This window comes from Taudactylus pleione, unplaced genomic scaffold (assembly GCF_031769625.1).
Source record: "Taudactylus pleione unplaced genomic scaffold, aTauple2 ptg000089l, whole genome shotgun sequence".
Lineage (NCBI taxonomy): Eukaryota > Metazoa > Chordata > Amphibia > Anura > Myobatrachidae > Taudactylus > Taudactylus pleione.
Genome location: NW_028284491.1, coordinates 10653834 through 10673612, shown reverse-complemented (window position 1 = coordinate 10673612; position 19779 = coordinate 10653834). Strand labels below are relative to the sequence as shown.

The following is a 19779-nucleotide window of genomic DNA, read 5'->3' as shown; positions in this document are numbered from 1 at the left end:
TCTTAGAGACTTTATTAAAAACAAAAAGTGTAATTGGGTTTACAAATGAGTAATAAACTACAGTAATTGTCATCTTTGTACAAAAGAATGGTTTTAAAATGCTTCCAACATTATTATATCAGGAATTAAAAAATAATCAAAAAGAACGCTACAAGGTAAAAGGCTATTTTTTTTTTTTTTATTAAAGTGTATGTTTTAGTTATTGCCAGTGTTATCAATATTTAGGCACTATTTAATGTTCCCAGAGATTGTAGAAGAGCAAAGAGTGTGAGGATTCCCCCCTCATTCATTCCCAGCAGAATAATATAGTGATGCGGAGGAGGGGGTGTCAGAATTTACCATCATGTAGCACAGTGACTCCAAAATACAAGAAGCGGAAACTGGACAAGAAAATAAAATATTGTAATAATTAGTTGTGTCAGCTCTGTAAAACGAAACGCCATCCAAGGTTCCAGCATCAAATGCTGCCAACACATTCCAAATGTACCATCAACGCCTCAATGCTAATCTTGACCAATCATCTCACAAGGAAAAGTGGCCTTTACTCAATCTCCATGTTAGAAATGGAAAATTGATTTTTTGGTTTCTACAGGTTCTCTATCGTTACCTTTACAGGATGAATAAATGTGTATTGGGAGAGGAGTTCAAAATACCTGACGTGCAGAAAAGTCACAGCAGCCATATTATACAACACAAATGTAAAAAGAATCCCATGAGATCTGTAAACCTATAACAACATTTGTTTTTAATGGTAATTTGGAATTAGTGCTGCCTAATTGAGCTCATTTTCATGGAATGGACTCCAAGGAAGAGAAGTCTGCAAACCTGTCAAATTGAGTGAAGGGAACTTCATACAGCTCTAATGCGCAGTACACACTGATAAATATATCGCTTGTCCAAACGGGGATATATCTATAGCGCATCGCCGGGTGTGTACAGCGGATATGTCTCTGAATGATGATGTTTACAAACATATCCGTTCTGCTATGCAGCACAGCAGGTGGCCGATATATAGCCGATCGCCTGTACACAAGCTGTGGGACCCGGCGGTGATGGACAGCTCAACTGGGTGGGCGATTTAAATGCCTGCCCATTTGAGCCGTCAAGACTGGCACATAGAGCAGACGAATTGGTAAGTGTGTATACACTTAGCAATCGGCCTAGTGCATACCCATCTTACGTTCCTTTGACATCCCCATTGTCTCAGCACATTATAGTAATACGGTAGGTTGCACTACAATGTGCAAAATTATATAGCGTAGAAGTTAGAATAAAAAAAAATAAACCAGCATTACATGAGATGGTGGCCATTTGAGTTAGGAACCCAATAAAGAACCATGCATCAGAGTCCTTTCCATGTATCCTTATACTTCTAGATTTCATTCCATGTATCCTTATACTTCTAGATTCCATTCCATGTATTCGTATACTTCTAGATTTTATTATTTTAAAATACAGATTTAATTAGTAAATCTCTCAGGAAAACAATGGTTGCTAAAGTGGATTTATCTACTGTTAACACCATATAATGAGAGCGCCCAAAATAAAATCTAAACAAATCGCTTTCTCCAGACTACAAATAACACATTTAAACAAAACCTGGCTCTTAATAAGCAGAAAACAAGGCATAAGCCTAGAACGCACTTTGTTGCAAAAAACATTGAACATTAATTTAAAAACGCATAGCTCTGGTTTCATTATGATGTCCCTGCTGTGTACTAGGGCCTCAATTTATTTCAGGGTCTGAGCTTCTTCATGAACATGACCAAACAGTGGCACAGTGACACTATAAACACTGTATGCTAAAGAAGACCATCATAACAAATCAAACTACACACTTACAAATGAAGGCTCTGTTATATTAACAACATACTTACAATTCATGATAGAATTTATTTTGGCAGGCATCCTACTGCCTAATAAACTAAGCATTGAAGGTGGTGTAACGTCTCAATACGGAGCTCCCTGCCACCTTCAGTCAGTCTTTGTGGTCGTGAGAATGCAGCATGTTGTGTCTAAGAAACGAATGAGACAAAAGGGATTCTCCATAACACTGACATGTATTCTCTCTCCCGTCCACTCGGTAATGTTTGGCCTTTCCTTAGCACTGCAACCTTACATGTGCTTGGGGAAGATACTTCTAGGTGACAGAACACATCGGATTGCTTGGAAACATTGCTCATCCACCTATCTAAAGGCATACAAGCTACACCCTATAGATATATAATGTGCCTGAGATTACTGTACTATCAGGCTACTTTCATCTTGGAGACAGCGATAGATGCTTGGGAAAGGGTGAAGACATTAGACTAGGGGGCTATTTACTAAGCAGTGTTAGGAGACAGAGTGAAAAGTGATAAGAAAGTGATAAGGTGCCAGCCAATCAGCTCTCAACTGTCTTCTCACAGGCTGTGTTTGAAAAATGACAGTTGGGAGCTGATTGGCTGGCACCTTATCACTTTGTCTCCTAACACTGCTTAGTAACTAGACCCCTAGGTAACACAAACCTAAAGAGCAAACTATAGAGAGTACATTACAGATTGTACGGAGAAACCATTTATCTTGACTATTTTTTATTTTGTTACGTCATCTGACTATGGGGGGAATTCAATTAGCCTCAGTAATTTATCACGGCTAACTGATTCCCCCAGGGGCTATTCAATTAGCCTTGAAGCCGGCAGTTATTGTGGATTTATTTTTTCACCTGCCCAGATAATCATCCCGTATCCTAGGGGTATTTGCCTGAAAACAGAACTTTTCTGGCAAATAATAAAGGAATCCAACTGAATTGCCCAAAGGCAAAAAAAACCCATAGTTAGTTCCGGGGCTAATTGAATAGCGCCTTTAGTGTGATTGGTCGTCAAGACCAAAAAAAAAAAAAAGAGGTGGGGTGGGTGTACCCCACAATGACTCCGGGATACCCTTTCATATACGTTTTGAAGGTAAGCTGGATTTACAGAATAAATGTAATTTCTTTTTCCTAAGCATGGGGAAGGCTTAATTTATATGGATTACTTATTTCTTTAGAGATCACAAACATTTGATAAGGAAAATAAAAATCTACTTGCAATTTCATAGGTTTCGATGCTGAAAACCAAATATGATAGGAGACAAATGACAGCAGGGGGAACATTCGTTCCTAGCGGAATCACTAGTCAGCAATTTAATTCAAGCTTTAAAGTGGACACTTATCAGATGCGCTTCTGCCATTAATGCATAGCTGTTATAGTCCATTCAAGCCATAAAATACTCAAACTCTGTGATAATAGGAATAATGTTTGTTTTAGCCACATGTCAATAGCTTAAGGCACAGTCATTCAGAAAATAAAACAAATTAAAAAAACTGGTATTATTTATACACACACAATTGGACTCGACCCCCCGAACACCAAGGCATCAGACCATCTCAGCAGACTGAAGATATCAGACAATAAACCCACTAGTGAAGTAAAAGCAAGGTACACTGATCTAATACCTGCACAATCACCTTAAAGCATGCTCTAATCATACCAATAAGTAGCTCTACTTTCTGTAACCAAAATACAGAATGAAAACAGATGGTAGACAACTGTATAAAAATACATTTCTCTTCGTAGGAGTAGGCTATGTCTGAATATAGAAAAATATGTTGTGGGAAACCCCCACCAAATACAATTTCCAAAATAAAAAGATATATATATTTACAGGCGTAATGGTGACAAAATAATTCTGACCATTACATTTGTGTTGACGAAAGCAGAGGGAGAAGACGCGCTCAACATAAACATGGCGTTCACACGTTAAACTTATTAGGCCGATCTAAAACATTCAATGTCAGGAACTGACGTTCAAAACGTATGACCATTTGGTATCATTGTCCAAGGTAGGCTGGAGTAACGGCAGCAGAGGTAAATCTATGGAGTCTCCTTACAGCCAGCAACAATGGAAGCGACACAGCAGGTAAGATCCCCACAAGTACAAATACACTTCAAGTTATATTAAACGTAGCATGAATGCAGCCGCGCAAGCTGACAGAGAATGTGCAAAGCTGTCAATAGGGTTTTATTGCTCAATAACCTGATTCTTCCATTGAAAACTAGAGCTCCAGTATTGGGAAGCAAAACAGAATCCATTAGCAGATCAGCAGCCTGGTCAAACGGTCAATACATCGACAGCCTCTAGTAATAACTCACAGAAACATCACAACTGAGTCAATTTGGCAAATGATCATTTTTATCCACATTAGTATATTGTAATTGTTAGCTCAGAAAAATATGGATAGATAGTTCAACAACTGATCTGATCTCGGCTTGTGGCGCTGATAAGCCAAACGGATGCAAGCAACTGTAGTTGCAATTACAGGTTGTGAAGACTTCCAGGAACCAGGGTTATTACTTGCTCTATAGGGATGGGAAGATGAAGAAAGCAGGTTCCACATGAGATAATGGGTGAAAAAATTAGGAGGGGGAGGAAAGAAAAAAAAAAAAAAAAAAAAAAGTACACGCAATAGCACAAAATGCTAGACTTCAATGTAAAATGCAACCTATCCAGATGAGAACAAAAGCGAAACAAAGAACAGGTACATTAGTAATAGAAGGCTAGGCAGAGGGATCAGAGTAAGGTTTGGTCTAAGCACTTGTTATTACATTACACTTTTATTTATTTTTTTGACATTTTTGTTTTTCTTCAATGTTCTTAATATTCTCTCTATATATAGTATCTCTTGTTAAAAATGTATTGCATTGATAAGAATTATCAAGGCTTGATGGCTACTGGTGTACCATAGGTTTTTATCCTTTGCGTTTGAAAAAAATAAGAAAAATAGAAATATTTATTATATATATTTATATTTAAAAAAAAAAAAAAGATAAGTTCTGGCAAATGTCTTTACAGCCTTCACCCCAACAGACTGAGGCTTTACAGTGGCTACAAATCCACAGAGACATGGCTGGCGATATTAGACGTTTATATAAAACGGGTAAAGCATTTTAGTCCACCCTGACACAAACAGGTCAAGGTTTAAATAATTGGAAGTATTCCATTAAACAAATACATTGATTCCTCCCAAATAGGAAGCCCAGTAGATAAGCTGTAATATATGGTTAATCAAATAGAAGGTTTAAAAAAAAAAAGAAAAAAAAAAACCCACAACAAATTGCAGCAGAGTGTGAGACTCCCCTCAGTGAGGCCGGGAAGACACATTGGCACAAACTTCCATATGAAAATAGCAGTTTGACACACTCCATGTATATCTTTTTGGACCCATCATTAAGCGTTACTAGCATCCCCTCTACCCAAACACATTTCCCCAATTATTTACAGTCCTGCCTGAACATTGGCTCTCAGAAGCCGTTGCCACTGATATTGATGGCCTGCAGGTCTGCCACTTGCATGACGTTGATGCCGCTGCTTGCCAGCCGAGCGATTCCTTCGGGCGATATTGCTTCCATGGCCACCATGTTGGTGGTGATGAGTGCCTGCGGGGTAGGGGTGGACGCAGTGCTGCCATCAGAGCCTGTCCCAACTTCCATTGGCACGGTGGTCATGGTGATGGGTCCAGTCTGACCTTTCTTATTCTGGTGGGTCTTTATGTGCTTGGATAAGTGATCGCTCCTCATAAAGCGCTTGGGACACTCGGGACACACAAATTTCTTCTCGCCTACGGTAGACACAGAGAGGTTCGTTATACTACAGTTAGTCATTCGCTGAACAGAACACATGTAAAGCGTTTTATTTTCAAATGAAACAAACAGAATAAGATACACATTCTTTTCATCCTTAATGACAAAATCAGATAGGTGTAATATACAGACCAACAAATACTGTCCTTTCAAAAGCCTCTCATAAATGGATTGGTCTTATTTCTGTATCTGTAACTCAGACTATATAAATAGATGAATTAGTATTGTATAAAACGTTTCAGTGTGATCACCTTAAACAGATGGTTCTCAAACTCAACCCTCACATTTTCCCAGCAGGTCGTGGTTTGAGGATTTCTGTCTGCGGTAGCATGCCCGATAATTCCGGATCATGGCCCCGATTCAGAGACTTGCGCAAAGCCGATATATTAGCAGATTGAGCAATTGTTTGCAAATGTGCATGCACGTAAGCCGCACTGAGCATGGGCAGCAACTGCATTGTGATTACTCTTGCACTTAGGAACCACTTGCAAAGTGTGTGACAGGTAGTCAGCCTTTGAGTGTGGTTAGAAAAACGCAGGCGTGTCTGACCGTTTAAATGCAGTTTCATGGGCGTGAATAAATTAGCCATTGCGATCTCCTTCGCAGCACGAGAGCTGTCTGCGTGTCAGGAAAGCCGCAGTGTTTGCGGCTGGTCAGACTTGCCTTAGATGCTGCGTGACTGCCCGATGTGCGTTGATGTTACCGATGTTTACACCGTTTCACAGCATTGGACGGATAGGAGAAGGCAGCAGGGGGCGTCCCTATGCTCGGCTAAACTTTGGAAATCCACAAACCATGACCTGTTGGTGGTACTTGAGGACTGGAGTTGAGTACCCCTGGTATAAAGCATCATACTTAGGTTTTGCGTATAAGCGTTCTATGTAAGGGCTGTATGAGCTAAAAGGTCACTTAGCAAATTTCTGTTCTATAGAAGTTTGCAAAGTATTTCAGCAAACAAAAGCTTGTCAGCCTTGTATGTGCTGGTTCTGTTGTAGTGAACAATTTGTTTTCAATAAGGATGTGCTTAAACCAGCTGCCCAGCATGGTGGTGTGGAGTCATCTCACAAATACTATTTTGAGGAGTATAGTGCTTTGTTACATAATTTCTAGTAATCAGTAACTTGCAAATGGTTTGATCCCCCCACACACTTTAAAAGCCTACTGCCATGAACAGAGCAGCGCAGAGGGTGAATGCTGCAGGTACTGCAGAGAAATTATATATATATATATATATATATATACACACACATATACACACACACACAGTCAGGTGGAACAAAGATGTGCTTTAACTGCAGACTTTCAGATTTAATTTGAGGGTAATTACATCCAAATCAGGTGAACGGTGTAGGAATTACAACGGTTTCTATATGTGCCTACCACTTTTTAAGGGGCCAAAAGTAATGGGACAAACTAAACAATCCTAAATCTAACTTTCACTTTTTAATACTTTGTTGCAAATCCTTTGCAGGCAATTACAGCCTGAAGTCTGGAACGCATAGACATCACCAGACGCTGGGTTTCATCCCTGGTGATGCTCTGCCAGGCCTCTACTGCAAATGTCTTCAGTTCCTGCTTGTTCTTGGGGCATTTTCCCTTCAGTTTTGTCTTCATTAAGTGAAATGCATGCTCAATCGGATTCAGGTCAGGGGATTGACTTGGCCATTGCATAACATTCCACTTTTTAGCCTTAAAAAACTCTTTGGTTGCTTTTGCAGTATGCTTCGGGTCATTGTCCATCTGCACTGTGAAGCGCCGTCCAATGAGTTCTGAAGCATTTGACTGAATGCGAGAATATAATATTGCCCGAAACACTTCACAATTCATTCTGCTGCTTTTGTCAGCAGTCACATCATCAATAAATACAAGGGAACCAGTTCCATTGGCAGCCATACATGCCCACGCCATGACACTACCACCACCATGCTTCACTGATGAGGTGGTATGTTTTGGATCATGAGCAGTTCCTTTCCTTCTCCATACTCTTCTCTTCCCATCACTCTGGTACAAGTTGATCTTTGTCTCATCTGTCCATATGATGTTGTTCCAGAACTGTAATGGCTTTTCTAGATGTTTTGCAAACTCTAATCTGGTCTTCCTGTTTTTGAGGCTCACCAATGGTTTACATCTTGTGGTGAACCTCTATATTCACTCTTGTGAAGTCTTCTCTTGATTGTTGACTTTAACACATATACACCTACCTCCTGGAGAGTGTTCTTGATTTGGCCAACTGTTGTGAAGGGGTTTTTCTTCACCAGGGAAATAATTCATCTGTCATCCACCACAGTTGTTTTCCGTGGTCCTCCGGGTCTTTTGGTGTTGCTGAGCTCTCGGGTGCGTTCTTTCTTTTTAAGAATGTTCCAAACAGTTGATTTGGCCACACCTAATGTTTTTGCTATCTCTCTGATGGGTTTGTTTTGATTTTTCAGCCTAACGATGGCTTGCTTCACTGTTAGTGACAGCTCTTTGGATCTCATATTGAGAGTCGACAGCAACTGATTCCAAATGCAAATATCACACCTAGAATCAACTCCAGACCTTTTACCTGCTTAATTGATAATGAAATAACGAGGGAATAGTCCACACCTGTCCATGAAATAGCTTTTGAGTTGATAGTCCCATTACTTTTGGCCCCTTAAAAAGTGGGAGGCACATATAGAAACCGTTGTAATTCCTACAACGTTCACCTGATTTGGATGTAATTACCCTAAAATTAAATCTGAAAGTCTGCAGTTAAAGCACATCTTGTTTGTTTCATTTCAAAGCCATTGTGGTGGTGAGTAGAGGTCAAAATATGAAAATTCTGTCAATGTCCCAATATTTAGGCACCTGACTAAGTGCCAGGCTCCTGCTAAATACAGCTAATGAGGGGAGATCCTTTATCATCATCATCATCATGAAGGGATTAGAAACATTATAGAAAATACACTTAAATAATTTTGCCTATAGTTTAGTAGAATAGGCTAAATGAAAGGTATGCCGAGTGTGCATAAAAAGAAGGAAAAGGATACCCACATACAATTAAGGTAAACAATTGTGAAAACTGGTGCCCGTATATCTGGTACCAGCAGCTTTTCACACTGGTTATCCAACATTTGTTACTATGGTTACAGCAGCTTTTATATGTGCACTTTTTTGTATCTCACTGATCTTATTGTACTAGCATGCACATGGATACATCATACATCTAGACACTTCTAGAGGGTGTGACACATGGATACATAAAACTCAGTTTGCAAAATGTGCATCCTCATACCAAAGCTGCATTTATTTATATTGGCTTTTTTTTATCAGCCATCCCCCCCCTCACCACTAAAGACAATGGGAGTGCGAGGTCATCAGCGGGGACTAACAGCCATGCAAGACTTGTGCAAATTCCAGATCAATACAAGAGAGGTAAACATTCACTTGCTGGGGGGTAATTTTTCATGTCCATGGATCTTCTAAATCTGTTTACTCACTGTGTATATAGTATGGAATGAAATCCCAATCCATTTAATATAATGTAAGCAGCATAACAGATTAGATCCTCTAATAATGTTACAACCAGTGTTCCAGGCCATTAGGTTTATAGTAGAAAATACCAGAGGGTCTCTATATCGGAAATAATAATAAAAAAAACAACCTGCAAACCACATGCACTTCTAGATGAAAACTATTATCTCCATGCTTCAATTACAAGAGATGGATTTAATCATATCAGTCAATATTTTTTGTTATAAACTTTTTACTGTAGACAAATACATTAGTTTCCAATACAAGACAGACCTCAGTGCGCACCTATATGGCTGTATTTGCTGGGTCCTGCTGCAATCAGCACAAGTAACGTCCAGTTTGTGCTACAGGGGAATTTCTGATAGAAAATCTGGTCTGACATGGTCACATCAGATGTGGCCACGCCCAACTAGGCTTTCCCCAACACGGACGCATCTGATACGACAGTATCAGATAGCCTATTACCCACCAGCGGCAGCTGGAAGGTAATCTACTGGCACAGCCGGGCTCAGCACAATCAGACGGCCCCTCTTGCCCACATAGGTCTCTCTCCCCTTATCTCCAGGTCTTCCCGCAATCCGTGCTAGGGGAGCTGACCACACTTCTTTCCCGGCCACAGTCTGCAATCCTAACACGATCGCCCACCAGCCGGAGATGACTGCAGCCCCGCCTCCTCCCAGTCTCTCACTCCCCGTGCAGCCCCGCCTCCTCCCAGTCTCTCACTCCCCGTGCAGCCCCGCCTCCTCCCAGTCTCTCACTCCCCGTGCAGCCCCGCCTCCTCCCAGTCTCTCACTCCCCGTGCAGCCCCGCCTCCTCCCAGTCTCTCACTCCCCGTGCAGCCCCGCCTCCTCCCAGTCTCTCACTCCCCGTGCAGCCCCGCCTCCTCCCAGTCTCTCACTCCCCGTGCAGCCCCGCCTCCTCCCAGTCTCTCACTCCCCGTGCAGCCCCGCCTCCTCCCAGTCTCACTCCCCGTGCAGCCCCGCCTCCTCCCAGTCTCTCACTCCCCGTGCAGCCCCGCCTCCTCCCAGTCTCTCACTCCCCGTGCAGCCCCGCCTCCTCCCAGTCTCTCACTCCCCGTGCAGCCCCGCCTCCTCCCAGTCTCTCACTCCCCGTGCAGCCCCGCCTCCTCCCAGTCTCTCACTCCCCGTGCAGCCCCGCCTCCTCCCAGTCTCTCACTCCCCGTGCAGCCCCGCCTCCTCCCAGTCTCTCACTCCCCGTGCAGCCCCGCCTCCTCCCAGTCTCTCACTCCCCGTGCAGCCCCGCCTCCTCCCAGTCTCTCACTCCCCGTGCAGCCCCGCCTCCTCCCAGTCTCTCACTCCCCGTGCAGCCCCGCCTCCTCCCAGTCTCTCACTCCCCGTGCAGCCCCGCCTCCTCCCAGTCTCTCACTCCCCGTGCAGCCCCGCCTCCTCCCAGTCTCACTCCCCGTGCAGCCCCGCCTCCTCCCAGTCTCTCACTCCCCGTGCAGCCCCGCCTCCTCCCAGTCTCTCACTCCCCGTGCAGCCGCGCCTCCTCCCAGTCTCTCACTCCCCGTGCAGCCCCGCCTCCTCCCAGTCTCTCACTCCCCGTCTCTCACTCCCCGTGCAGCACGATGGGCGATTCTCAGGAATCGCCCACCCTTGCTGCAGACTGCTCTTATTCCAATACTGTAAAGTTATGCAAGAAGTGTTTGAAATACACAAAAAAAAAAAGAAACTATTTAAACCCAAATAAGTAATTTTACTAACAAATCTGCATATTTCTTAATACAATTATAATGAATAAGGTTTAAATATCTATTATTTACATAATTAGAAAAAAAAAAAAACACATACTGTGTAGGACATTGTTGCAAAAAATATGAGATATGGTAAGAACTTACCCTTGTTATCTCTATTTCTACGAAGTCCATAGGGTTCCACAGGATACCTTGGGGTATAGGTGTGACGTCAGTCGCAGGGCACCAAAGAGTTAAGCTTTCAGCCTCCCAGGATGCACTAGGTCCCCCTCCTATACCCCGCCCCCGGGCCAAGGCACCTCAGTTAGTTACCAAGCCATAGGCCGGAGGAGGAGAAGGAAGAGAGAGAACAAAGATCTGGACACATACAAGAATCACATTCTCACCAGAGGGAGACGGAAAACCGGTGACCAGAGCAAAGCCCATCTGCAGCACAGGTGCGACAGGGCGGGAGTCCTGTGGAACCCTATGGACTTCGTAGAAATAGAGATAACAAGGGTAAGTTCTTACCATATCTCATATTTTCTACTTCAGGGTCCATAGGGTATCCACAGGATACCTTGGGGATGTCCCAAAGCAGTATCCTTTAAGGGTGGGGACGCTCCTGTGCAGAAAGGAGAATCCGCCGCCCGAAGGAAGCATCCTGAGAGGCGAAGGTGTCAAACCTGTAATACCTCACGAAGGTATGGACAGAAGACCACGTAGCAGCCTTGCAGATCTGAACTGCCGAGGCACCACGTCGAGCTGCCCACGAAGGACCCACAGACCTAGTGGAATGAGCCTTCAGAGAAGGAGGGACCGGTAGGCCTTCATGAAGATAAGCTTCAGAAATAGCCATACGGATCCAGGCTGCCAAAGTTTGCTTTGAAGCAGGCCAACCCTTTTTACGGAAGCCAAAGAGGACAAACAAAGCGTCCGACTTCCTAAACGAAGAAGTGCGGTCAACATAAGTCCTTAAGGCCCGCACAACATCCAAAGAGGCCTCACCCACGGAAAGACCCGGTGAGTTAAAGGCCGGAACAACTATTTCCTCGTTAATATGAAACTGGGAAATAACTTTGGGAAGAAACTCGGGCCGAGTGCGGAGCACTGCCCTGTTCCCATAAAAAACCAAGAAAGGGGGTCTACAAGAAAGAGCCCCTAACTCAGAAACACGTCTGGCCGAAGCAATGGCCAGAAGGAAAACAGTCTTAGCTGTTAGCCATTTAAGATCCACTGAGCCCAGTGGTTCAAACGGCGGTCCTTGGAGAGCCCTCAGGACCACAGCCAAATCCCAAGGCGCCACAGGTGGAACAAAGGGCGGCTGAATGCGGAGAACACCCTGCATAAAGGTGCGCACATCCGGGATTGTAGCAATCCTACGGTGAAACCAGACAGATAGGGCCGAAACCTGTACCTTCAAAGAAGCAAGGCGAAGCCCATGATCTAGTCCCGCTTGCAGGAAGGCGAGAATCCGAGACAGACGAAACTCCCGCGGTGCATAACCTCTCGGTCGACACCACTGGAAGAACGTATGCCACACGCGATGGTATATCCTCGCGGAAGACGGTTTCCGAGCTCGTAACATGGTACGCACCACAGAGCTGGAAAACCCCCGGGACCTCAGCATGGCCGTCTCAACAGCCACGCCGTCAAAGACAGCCGAGTCAGGTCCGGGTGAAGGCAAGGACCCTGAGACAGAAGGTCCGGTCGTAGCGGCAACCGCAGAGGAATGTCCACGGACAGACCCTGAAGGTCTGAGAACCAGTGCCGTCTGGGCCACGCGGGAGCTATCAACAGGAGCGTCCCTCCTTCCTGTTTGAATTTCCGGATTACCCGTGGAAGAAGGGAGACCGGAGGGAACAGGTATGCGAACCGGAACGTCCACCGGACGGACAGAGCATCCACCAGAGACGCCCCTTCGTCTCTTGTGCGAGACCCGTACACCGGCAACTTGTTGTTGTGCCGGGACGCCATGAGGTCGATTTCTGGAAGACCCCACCTGTCCACCAGTAGTTGAAAAACGTCCGGGTGCAGGGACCATTCCCCCGGATGAACGTCCTGGCGACTTAGAAAGTCCGCCTCCCAATTGAGCACTCCCGGGATGAAGACCGCTGATATGGCCGGAAGATTGCGCTCCGCCCAAACCAGGATCCGAGAGACCTCTACGAGAGCCGCCCGACTGCGAGTTCCTCCTTGCCTGTTTATGTAGGCCACGGTGGTAGCGTTGTCCGACTGGACCTGCACCGGGCGACCCTGGAGAAACCGCTGTGCCTGCTGGAGAGCATTGAAGACCGCACGGAGTTCCAAGATATTTATTGGAAGCTCCGCTTCTGTCGGCGTCCACCTGCCCTGGAACAAGTGTGGACCCGAAACTGCTCCCCAGCCCCGAAGACTGGCGTCCGTTGTCAACAGGACCCAATTTGGAACCCAGAACGGACGTCCCTTGTTGAGGTGGGTCGTCTGTAACCACCACGTAAGGGACAGGTGAACCTCCTGGGTGAGCACAATCGTCTGGGACTTCAGAGACTGAGTCAGCCCGTTCCACTTGGACAGGATCAGGTGCTGCAGAGGTCTGGAGTGAAACTGGGCGTATTCCACCATGTCGAACACCGACACCATGGAGCCCAGTAACCTCATCGCCGAGTGTAAGGACACCCGGCGGCTGTGCAGACAACTGCGCACCCTTGACTGTAAAGCAGAGATCTTGTCCTCCGTCACGAAGATCCTTTGCTGTCCCGAGTCCAATAAGGCTCCAAGATGCAGAATCCTCCGAGACGGGATTAGAGTGGACTTCTGCCAGTTGATTAGCCAGCCGTGCCGTTGCAGCAGTGCAATGGTCAGGTCCAAGTGGCGTAACAGGAGCTCTGGAGATCCTGCCACCAATAACAGGTCGTCCAAATACGGCAACATGCGGACTCCCTGCAGCCGCAGAGAAGCCGCCATGACCGCCATCACCTTGGTGAAAACACGTGGTGCTGTTGCCAGGCCAAAAGGTAACGCCCGAAACTGGAAGTGGTCGCTGCTGATTGCAAACCTGAGGAACTGTTGATGGCGCCAAAGAATAGGGACATGCAGGTAAGCGTCCTGTATGTCCAATGACACCAAGTAGTCCCCAGGTTCCAGCGCCAGAATGATGGACCGTAGGGTCTCCATCCGAAACTTCGGGACCCGCAAAGACTTGTTGAGTGCTTTGAGGTTGAGAATCGGACGATATGACCCATTGGGTTTCTGTACCAAAAATAGATTTGAATAGAAACCCTGGCCCCTCTGGGAGAATGGAACCGCCACTATAACTCCAGCCTGGAGCATAGTGTGCAATACCTTCCGCAGCTCCGTAGCCTTGTTCCGGTCTGATGGGAGACCCGTGGTGAAGAAGCGAGCCGGGGGTCTGTGCCGGAAGGAGAGGGCGTATCCGTGGGAAACCACCTCCAGAACCCAAGTGTCTGTCGTAGTGGTCGACCAACACTGGGCGAACTGTAGCAGGCGGCCTCCCACCCTGGGATCCCCCAAAGGGAGGCCCGGACCGTCAGGCCGCAGGCTTGCCATCTGGCTTGGGGGCCGGACGTCTGGTACTCCATGCCTGCTTCCGGGGCTTGACCGATTTCTTAGGGCCAGCCTGTCGAGGAAACGACTGTGGTTTGGGCCTGCCCTGGGCCCTAGATGACCGAAAGGACGATGGTCCCGAACCAGAAGGAGCAGCGGCCGACGGGAGACAGGCAGATTTGGCTGCCGCCAGCGTGGCCACAATCTTATCCAGATCCGGACCGAAGAGAACTTCTCCGGTAAACGGCAACGCTTCCAGACCTTTCTTGGAATCTGCGTCCGCCTTCCAGGATCGCAGCCACAAGGTGCGACGAGCAGCTACCGCTGCTGAAGAAATTCTAGACACCAGAGTACTAATGTCTAGAGCCGCCTCGTTGATGTAGGTGGCCGAATCACGGAGATTGCCAATCAACTCCGCCTGATCGGCCGGACAGTCGGATTCAAAAGAAGCCTCTAATGAATCCGCCCAGCGCTCCATCGCTCTGGCAACCCAGCAAATGGCCATAGCCGGCCGTGCTGCCCCCCCAGCAAGGGAATAAGCGGACTTCAGGCAGATTTCTACCTTGCGGTCCGTAGCATCCTTAAGGGAGGACATGGATGGCATCGGCAATGTGGCACTACGGACAAGACGGGTCACGTGAGAATCCACCTGTGGAGGGGATTCCCACTTCGCAAAATAATTATCCGCGAACGGATAAGCCACCGCCAGGCGTCTCTGCGGCTGGTATCTTTTGCCAGGTTGTTTCCACGCCTCCTCTAAATGGTCCACCAACTGACCCGAAAGAGGAAAGACTGTGGCATCGCCCTTCACATCTTTGAAAAAGGCATACTTAGATTTAGCCGCTGGGGGAACTTCGTCCTCAATCACCAAGGCTGTGCGGACCGCCCGAATAAGTCCAGGAATATATACTTTGGACTTAGCATCAGCGTCCTTAGTATGGAGAGGTTCCTGATCGTAAGGATCTAGAATCTCCCCATCATCAGACGTCCCTTCGTCATCCTCATAAGGAGCGGACAGAGACGCCACCGGCCTTTTATGAGACCGCATCACAGACTCCCCTTGCAACACATCCGACAAGTGCTGTACAGAACTCGTCAGGGAGTTAACCCACGCTGGCTCCTGAGAACCCGGGAGCGGGGAAATAGGGAGACTGTGGGGTACCACCAATTGTCGTGGGAACCCCTGCATGGGTGACGACACCACAGACTGCTGGGACAAACCCATCGGAGTAAACGCGGGCTGCGGAGCTAACTGGCCCACTAAAGCTGTTAACGCCTGAGCGAAACAAGCCCAGGGCGGCTCCTGTACCGGTGCTGTAACCGTAATAGGCCGCGCCATGGACAAACACTGCCGGCAAAGGCCCTCCGCGCTACCCTCCCCCTCCGCTAACGGTACTTTGCACGTGGTACACTGTAGCCGGAGGGGAAAATCACTTTCAGACATGATGGCACCACGTATGTGACCTCTCTCACCAATTAAGTATTAAATAGGCGAGAGACCACCCTGCAGCACCGCACCGCAAGGGCTTTAGCAGAAAGAACAGGGACAGTAATAAAGCTGACAGTTTAGAGAAGAAAAGATTACAGGCAGCAGCGCTAGCACAGTCACATACAATGCAGAAAAATAACAATTCCTGCACTAACAGCGCTGATCACTCAACTACACAGACACAGGGCCTGGTAGGACACAGCGCTGCATACACAGACCTGACCACAGCGGAGGAGAGGTATGCGGGGGGACCCAGACCACGATGCTTCCGTCCAGCGCTTCCAGCAGCGTTCACCATGCGTTCTGGAGAAGATGGCCGCCGAGGAGCAGAGAGGAGGCTGGCCTGGGGGAGGAGCGCTGCCACAGGACCAGTCGGCAGCATGCAGAGAGGGCTGTGTGCAGCGGGGGAGGCGCCGGCTGTGAGACAGGGAAGGCGCGCTCCCCTGGCATGCATTTAACCCCTGGGACGCCGCAGCGCTACCGCTCTGCTGCGGTCCGCTGTCCCAGGGGGTAGTGGAAGCACAGGTTGGTCGCCTGGCTCCACGCTGCAGCCAGTCCCCAGGGAGCCCCCTGCCTGGGGACTTAGGACCATGTGATCAGCGGGGACCCACCGCGGGACCCCGCTGCTTACCTCTGTCCCCCTTGAATCCGGCCATGGTCCGGAGCATCTGGGGTCACCGCTAGCTGTGACCCCAGACGCCCACCAGCATCCCCGGATCAGTACCGGCGTTCTGGTACCGGCGGGGTGTAGGGAAGACAGCATGGACGTCAGGACTGACTGTCCATGCTGTACATCCAGATGTGCAGCCACAGCTGCATGAAGAATAAGCTTCAGGGGCTCTTCTAGCCCCCACTCCAACAGGTGCACCCGACTCCGGCCGGGCACCAAACTAAACTGAGGTGCCTTGGCCCGGGGGCGGGGTATAGGAGGGGGACCTAGTGCATCCTGGGAGGCTGAAAGCTTAACTCTTTGGTGCCCTGCGACTGACGTCACACCTATACCCCAAGGTATCCTGTGGATACCCTATGGACCCTGAAGTAGAAAATACTAGCCATGAAGGGGTTAAGAGTACAAAGAATCAAAAAGATTATTGCTAAATCTGTGCTGTGTACTTACCAGTGTGGGTACGTTTGTGCCTCTGCAGCTCGTCGCTCCGTGTAAAACGCTTTCCGCAGAACACCCAGGTACAGATAAAGGGTCTTTCTCCTGTGTGCCAGCGTAAGTGAGCTCGCAGGTGGGAGGTTTTGCCATACACTTTACCACAGCCGGGGATGTGACAAATATGTTGCTTCTTTTTCCCTGGGTCCCCTGTACTCCTGAGAGGGAAATAAAGGGTCAGACACAATAATAGTACAAGATGTTAGTTACTCATCAGGCTATTTTTATACATCTATGTCTCCATCTGACTGAGGACTGCTTTATTCTCCAGCATAGACCTTATTATTCAGTGTAGATCTTTATAAATTGGGAAGAAAATAGGAGATTCTAAAAAGTGACATCTCTGCACTGAGCAGGAAAGCAAGCTAGATACTGACTTTTCTGATATTACACCACTAAATGAAACTAGTTAAACAAGAGACTAAAGGGGCCTATCCATTACTCAACTTTGTGAGCAATCCGAACAAACTAGGAGGGTTTGGTCACATTGTTCACAAAGTCATGTAATGGATATCCGGCAAGGACCAGCGACGCGCGTGCATGCTGGGTCCTTGCCGACCCCGACTGTCTACTGAACAGGCCCAACAACCTGACAACGCTCGTCAGGTTCGGCATGTTCAGGGATAGGAAGTTGGGCGCCTTCACTGAACACCGCGCAATGCGGTGCCTGCACCTCGGCGACCTGAAGGTCTGAACGCTAGACGTTCCGACTTTCAGGTCGCCTAATGGATAGGCACCTTAACATAACACCTCTGTGACTGCCTACACACATTTATTAGCTAGTTTCTATCGGCTCACTGCCATTTATTGCTACCATGCCTAAGGCTCTATCCAATTAGCAAAACCCCTATTTTAGACTCCAAAGGATTCTGAACCAAATCCCCACATTTTGACACCCCCCTAATGATTAGTTAGGCAAAAATTATTTTTTAATTAGCGTCATTTGGCCAGTAATGACATGTCATTTTTGGGGTGAAAAATGTAGGTGTTGGAAAATGTGTTTGAAGTCGTGGGTCTGGTATTGGGGGGCTGTATGGATGGGACGTGTTGCTGCACCAGGTGTATTTGTAACATTTTTTTAAAAGTGCACTTTTATGACACAAAACAATTACACCCATTTTATTGTATCCCTAATTTAACTGCATCATTTTTTTTGAAAAAATTTGTTTAATTTTCCCATTACACAAAAATATATATATAACAGCCATTTGACAAATTAAGAACCCAAGATACTTTTATTAGGTCCACTAATACACTTCTAAAGTGATTCCTATGGCAGTTATCCTTTTCATGGGGGACAGACAGATTTCACCAACTACTTTTCGCAGGTTACACCACTGACCATTTTCGGGCGAATGCCGCATTGAGTCTTTTGTAAAAGCATAGTGCAAAGCACGGACAGACAAAAGACGCCATAATTTCACACCAAAATCCCTGAAGTGTGCGAAAAGTTCGCAGATGTTAACTTTTCTCTTTATCGCGTCTAATTGGGTATGGCCCTTACTGTTAGATCAAAACAATTAAAGCAACGCTGAAACTTGGCACAACGGCGCAGGAGATTGGGAATTTTGTATATATATTTGAAAACCACTACCAATTTTGACAACACAAACCTCGGCACAATTAAACAACTTAGGAATACATACCTTCCTTCACTATCTTTACAGTAAGGGCACGTGCAGGCCTCCCTGCGCATTCTCCGTCCAGGTTGTGGCTGTGGGTCCGGGCTGGTCTCGCCCTCCTCCATGGCTGAGTGATCCTCATGTAGGCCATCATGACCAGTTGCATGAATACTCAAATGCCCACTTGCATCCCCTGTATTAAGAGTAAACACATTTTGCAATCAATTTGTCTATTTATTTTATTTTTTTTAGATGTGTACATTGTATTTTAGCAACCAATAAATTCAGATTTGACAAAATAAAAAACATTCCTATTAACTTTAATCTCTACTATGCAGCTAACATTGGTTAAAAGTAACAAACTATTGTTTGGTTTCAAATTTTTGTTTAAATTGTAGCAAAAACAATCACCCTTTTAGCCAACAACAAAACAAAAAAGTGTCTGAAGCTAAATACTTGGTGAGCTATATTCAAAGTAAAATTTAAATTCATAAATGTAATGACGAAAAGCTGCAGGGCTGGAAGGAATCCTTCACTAAAAGACCAGCAATAAAATGGTAGGGCAGGCACTTCACTGCTTGCTATTAAACAGCAGATGTTCAGTCATATTTTTTATAATAATGGCCTCATGTACGAGGGTGAGTCAAAAATGATCCGCACTCCAGTTATATTAAAACTTCTGTTGGCCGCACTGTCTTATCAACGCTTTCCGTACTACGTCGCTGTCTCCCCAGTCACTACTGTGCAGGTTGGAACGTTTTACGTCAGTGACTGCAGTGCAAGAAAAAATGGCTGCCCCACTTGTGATTTGCACGAAAGAAGAGCAGCGTGAGGCTATTACTGTTTTGTAGTCTGAGGATGTGTCTGGTGCTGATATTTATCGAAGACTTTGTGCACAGTATGGAGAAAGTGTATTGACGCAAAGTAGTGTATACGAATGGATAGAAAAGTTCAAAGGTGATTGCACAAGTGTCAGCCACGAAGAAGGAACCGGACGCCCGTCCACGACTGATGAAAACATTGAGCGTTGAGCATGCATGTGAACGGATTCTGTGGGATAGACGAGTGACAGTGGATTATGTTTCAAATCACCCTAGGAGGACGAAGATTCACAT

The 19779-nt window shown here is 46.5% G+C and overlaps 1 protein-coding gene across 1 annotated transcript in view; it reads right to left on the bottom strand.

The window, feature by feature from the left end:
* Positions 1 to 19779, bottom strand: part of SP1 (Sp1 transcription factor) — a 31617-nt gene continuing 11838 nt past the window's right edge. The window contains exons 4-6 of the mRNA XM_088469166.1: positions 18689 to 18857; positions 17001 to 17200; positions 1 to 5638 (exon numbers count right to left, since the gene is read on the bottom strand). Of these exons, the coding sequence (XP_088325292.1) occupies positions 5322 to 5638; positions 17001 to 17200; positions 18689 to 18857 (686 nt within the window). The 3' untranslated portion in view covers positions 1 to 5321. The remainder of the gene's footprint in view (positions 5639 to 17000; positions 17201 to 18688; positions 18858 to 19779) is intronic.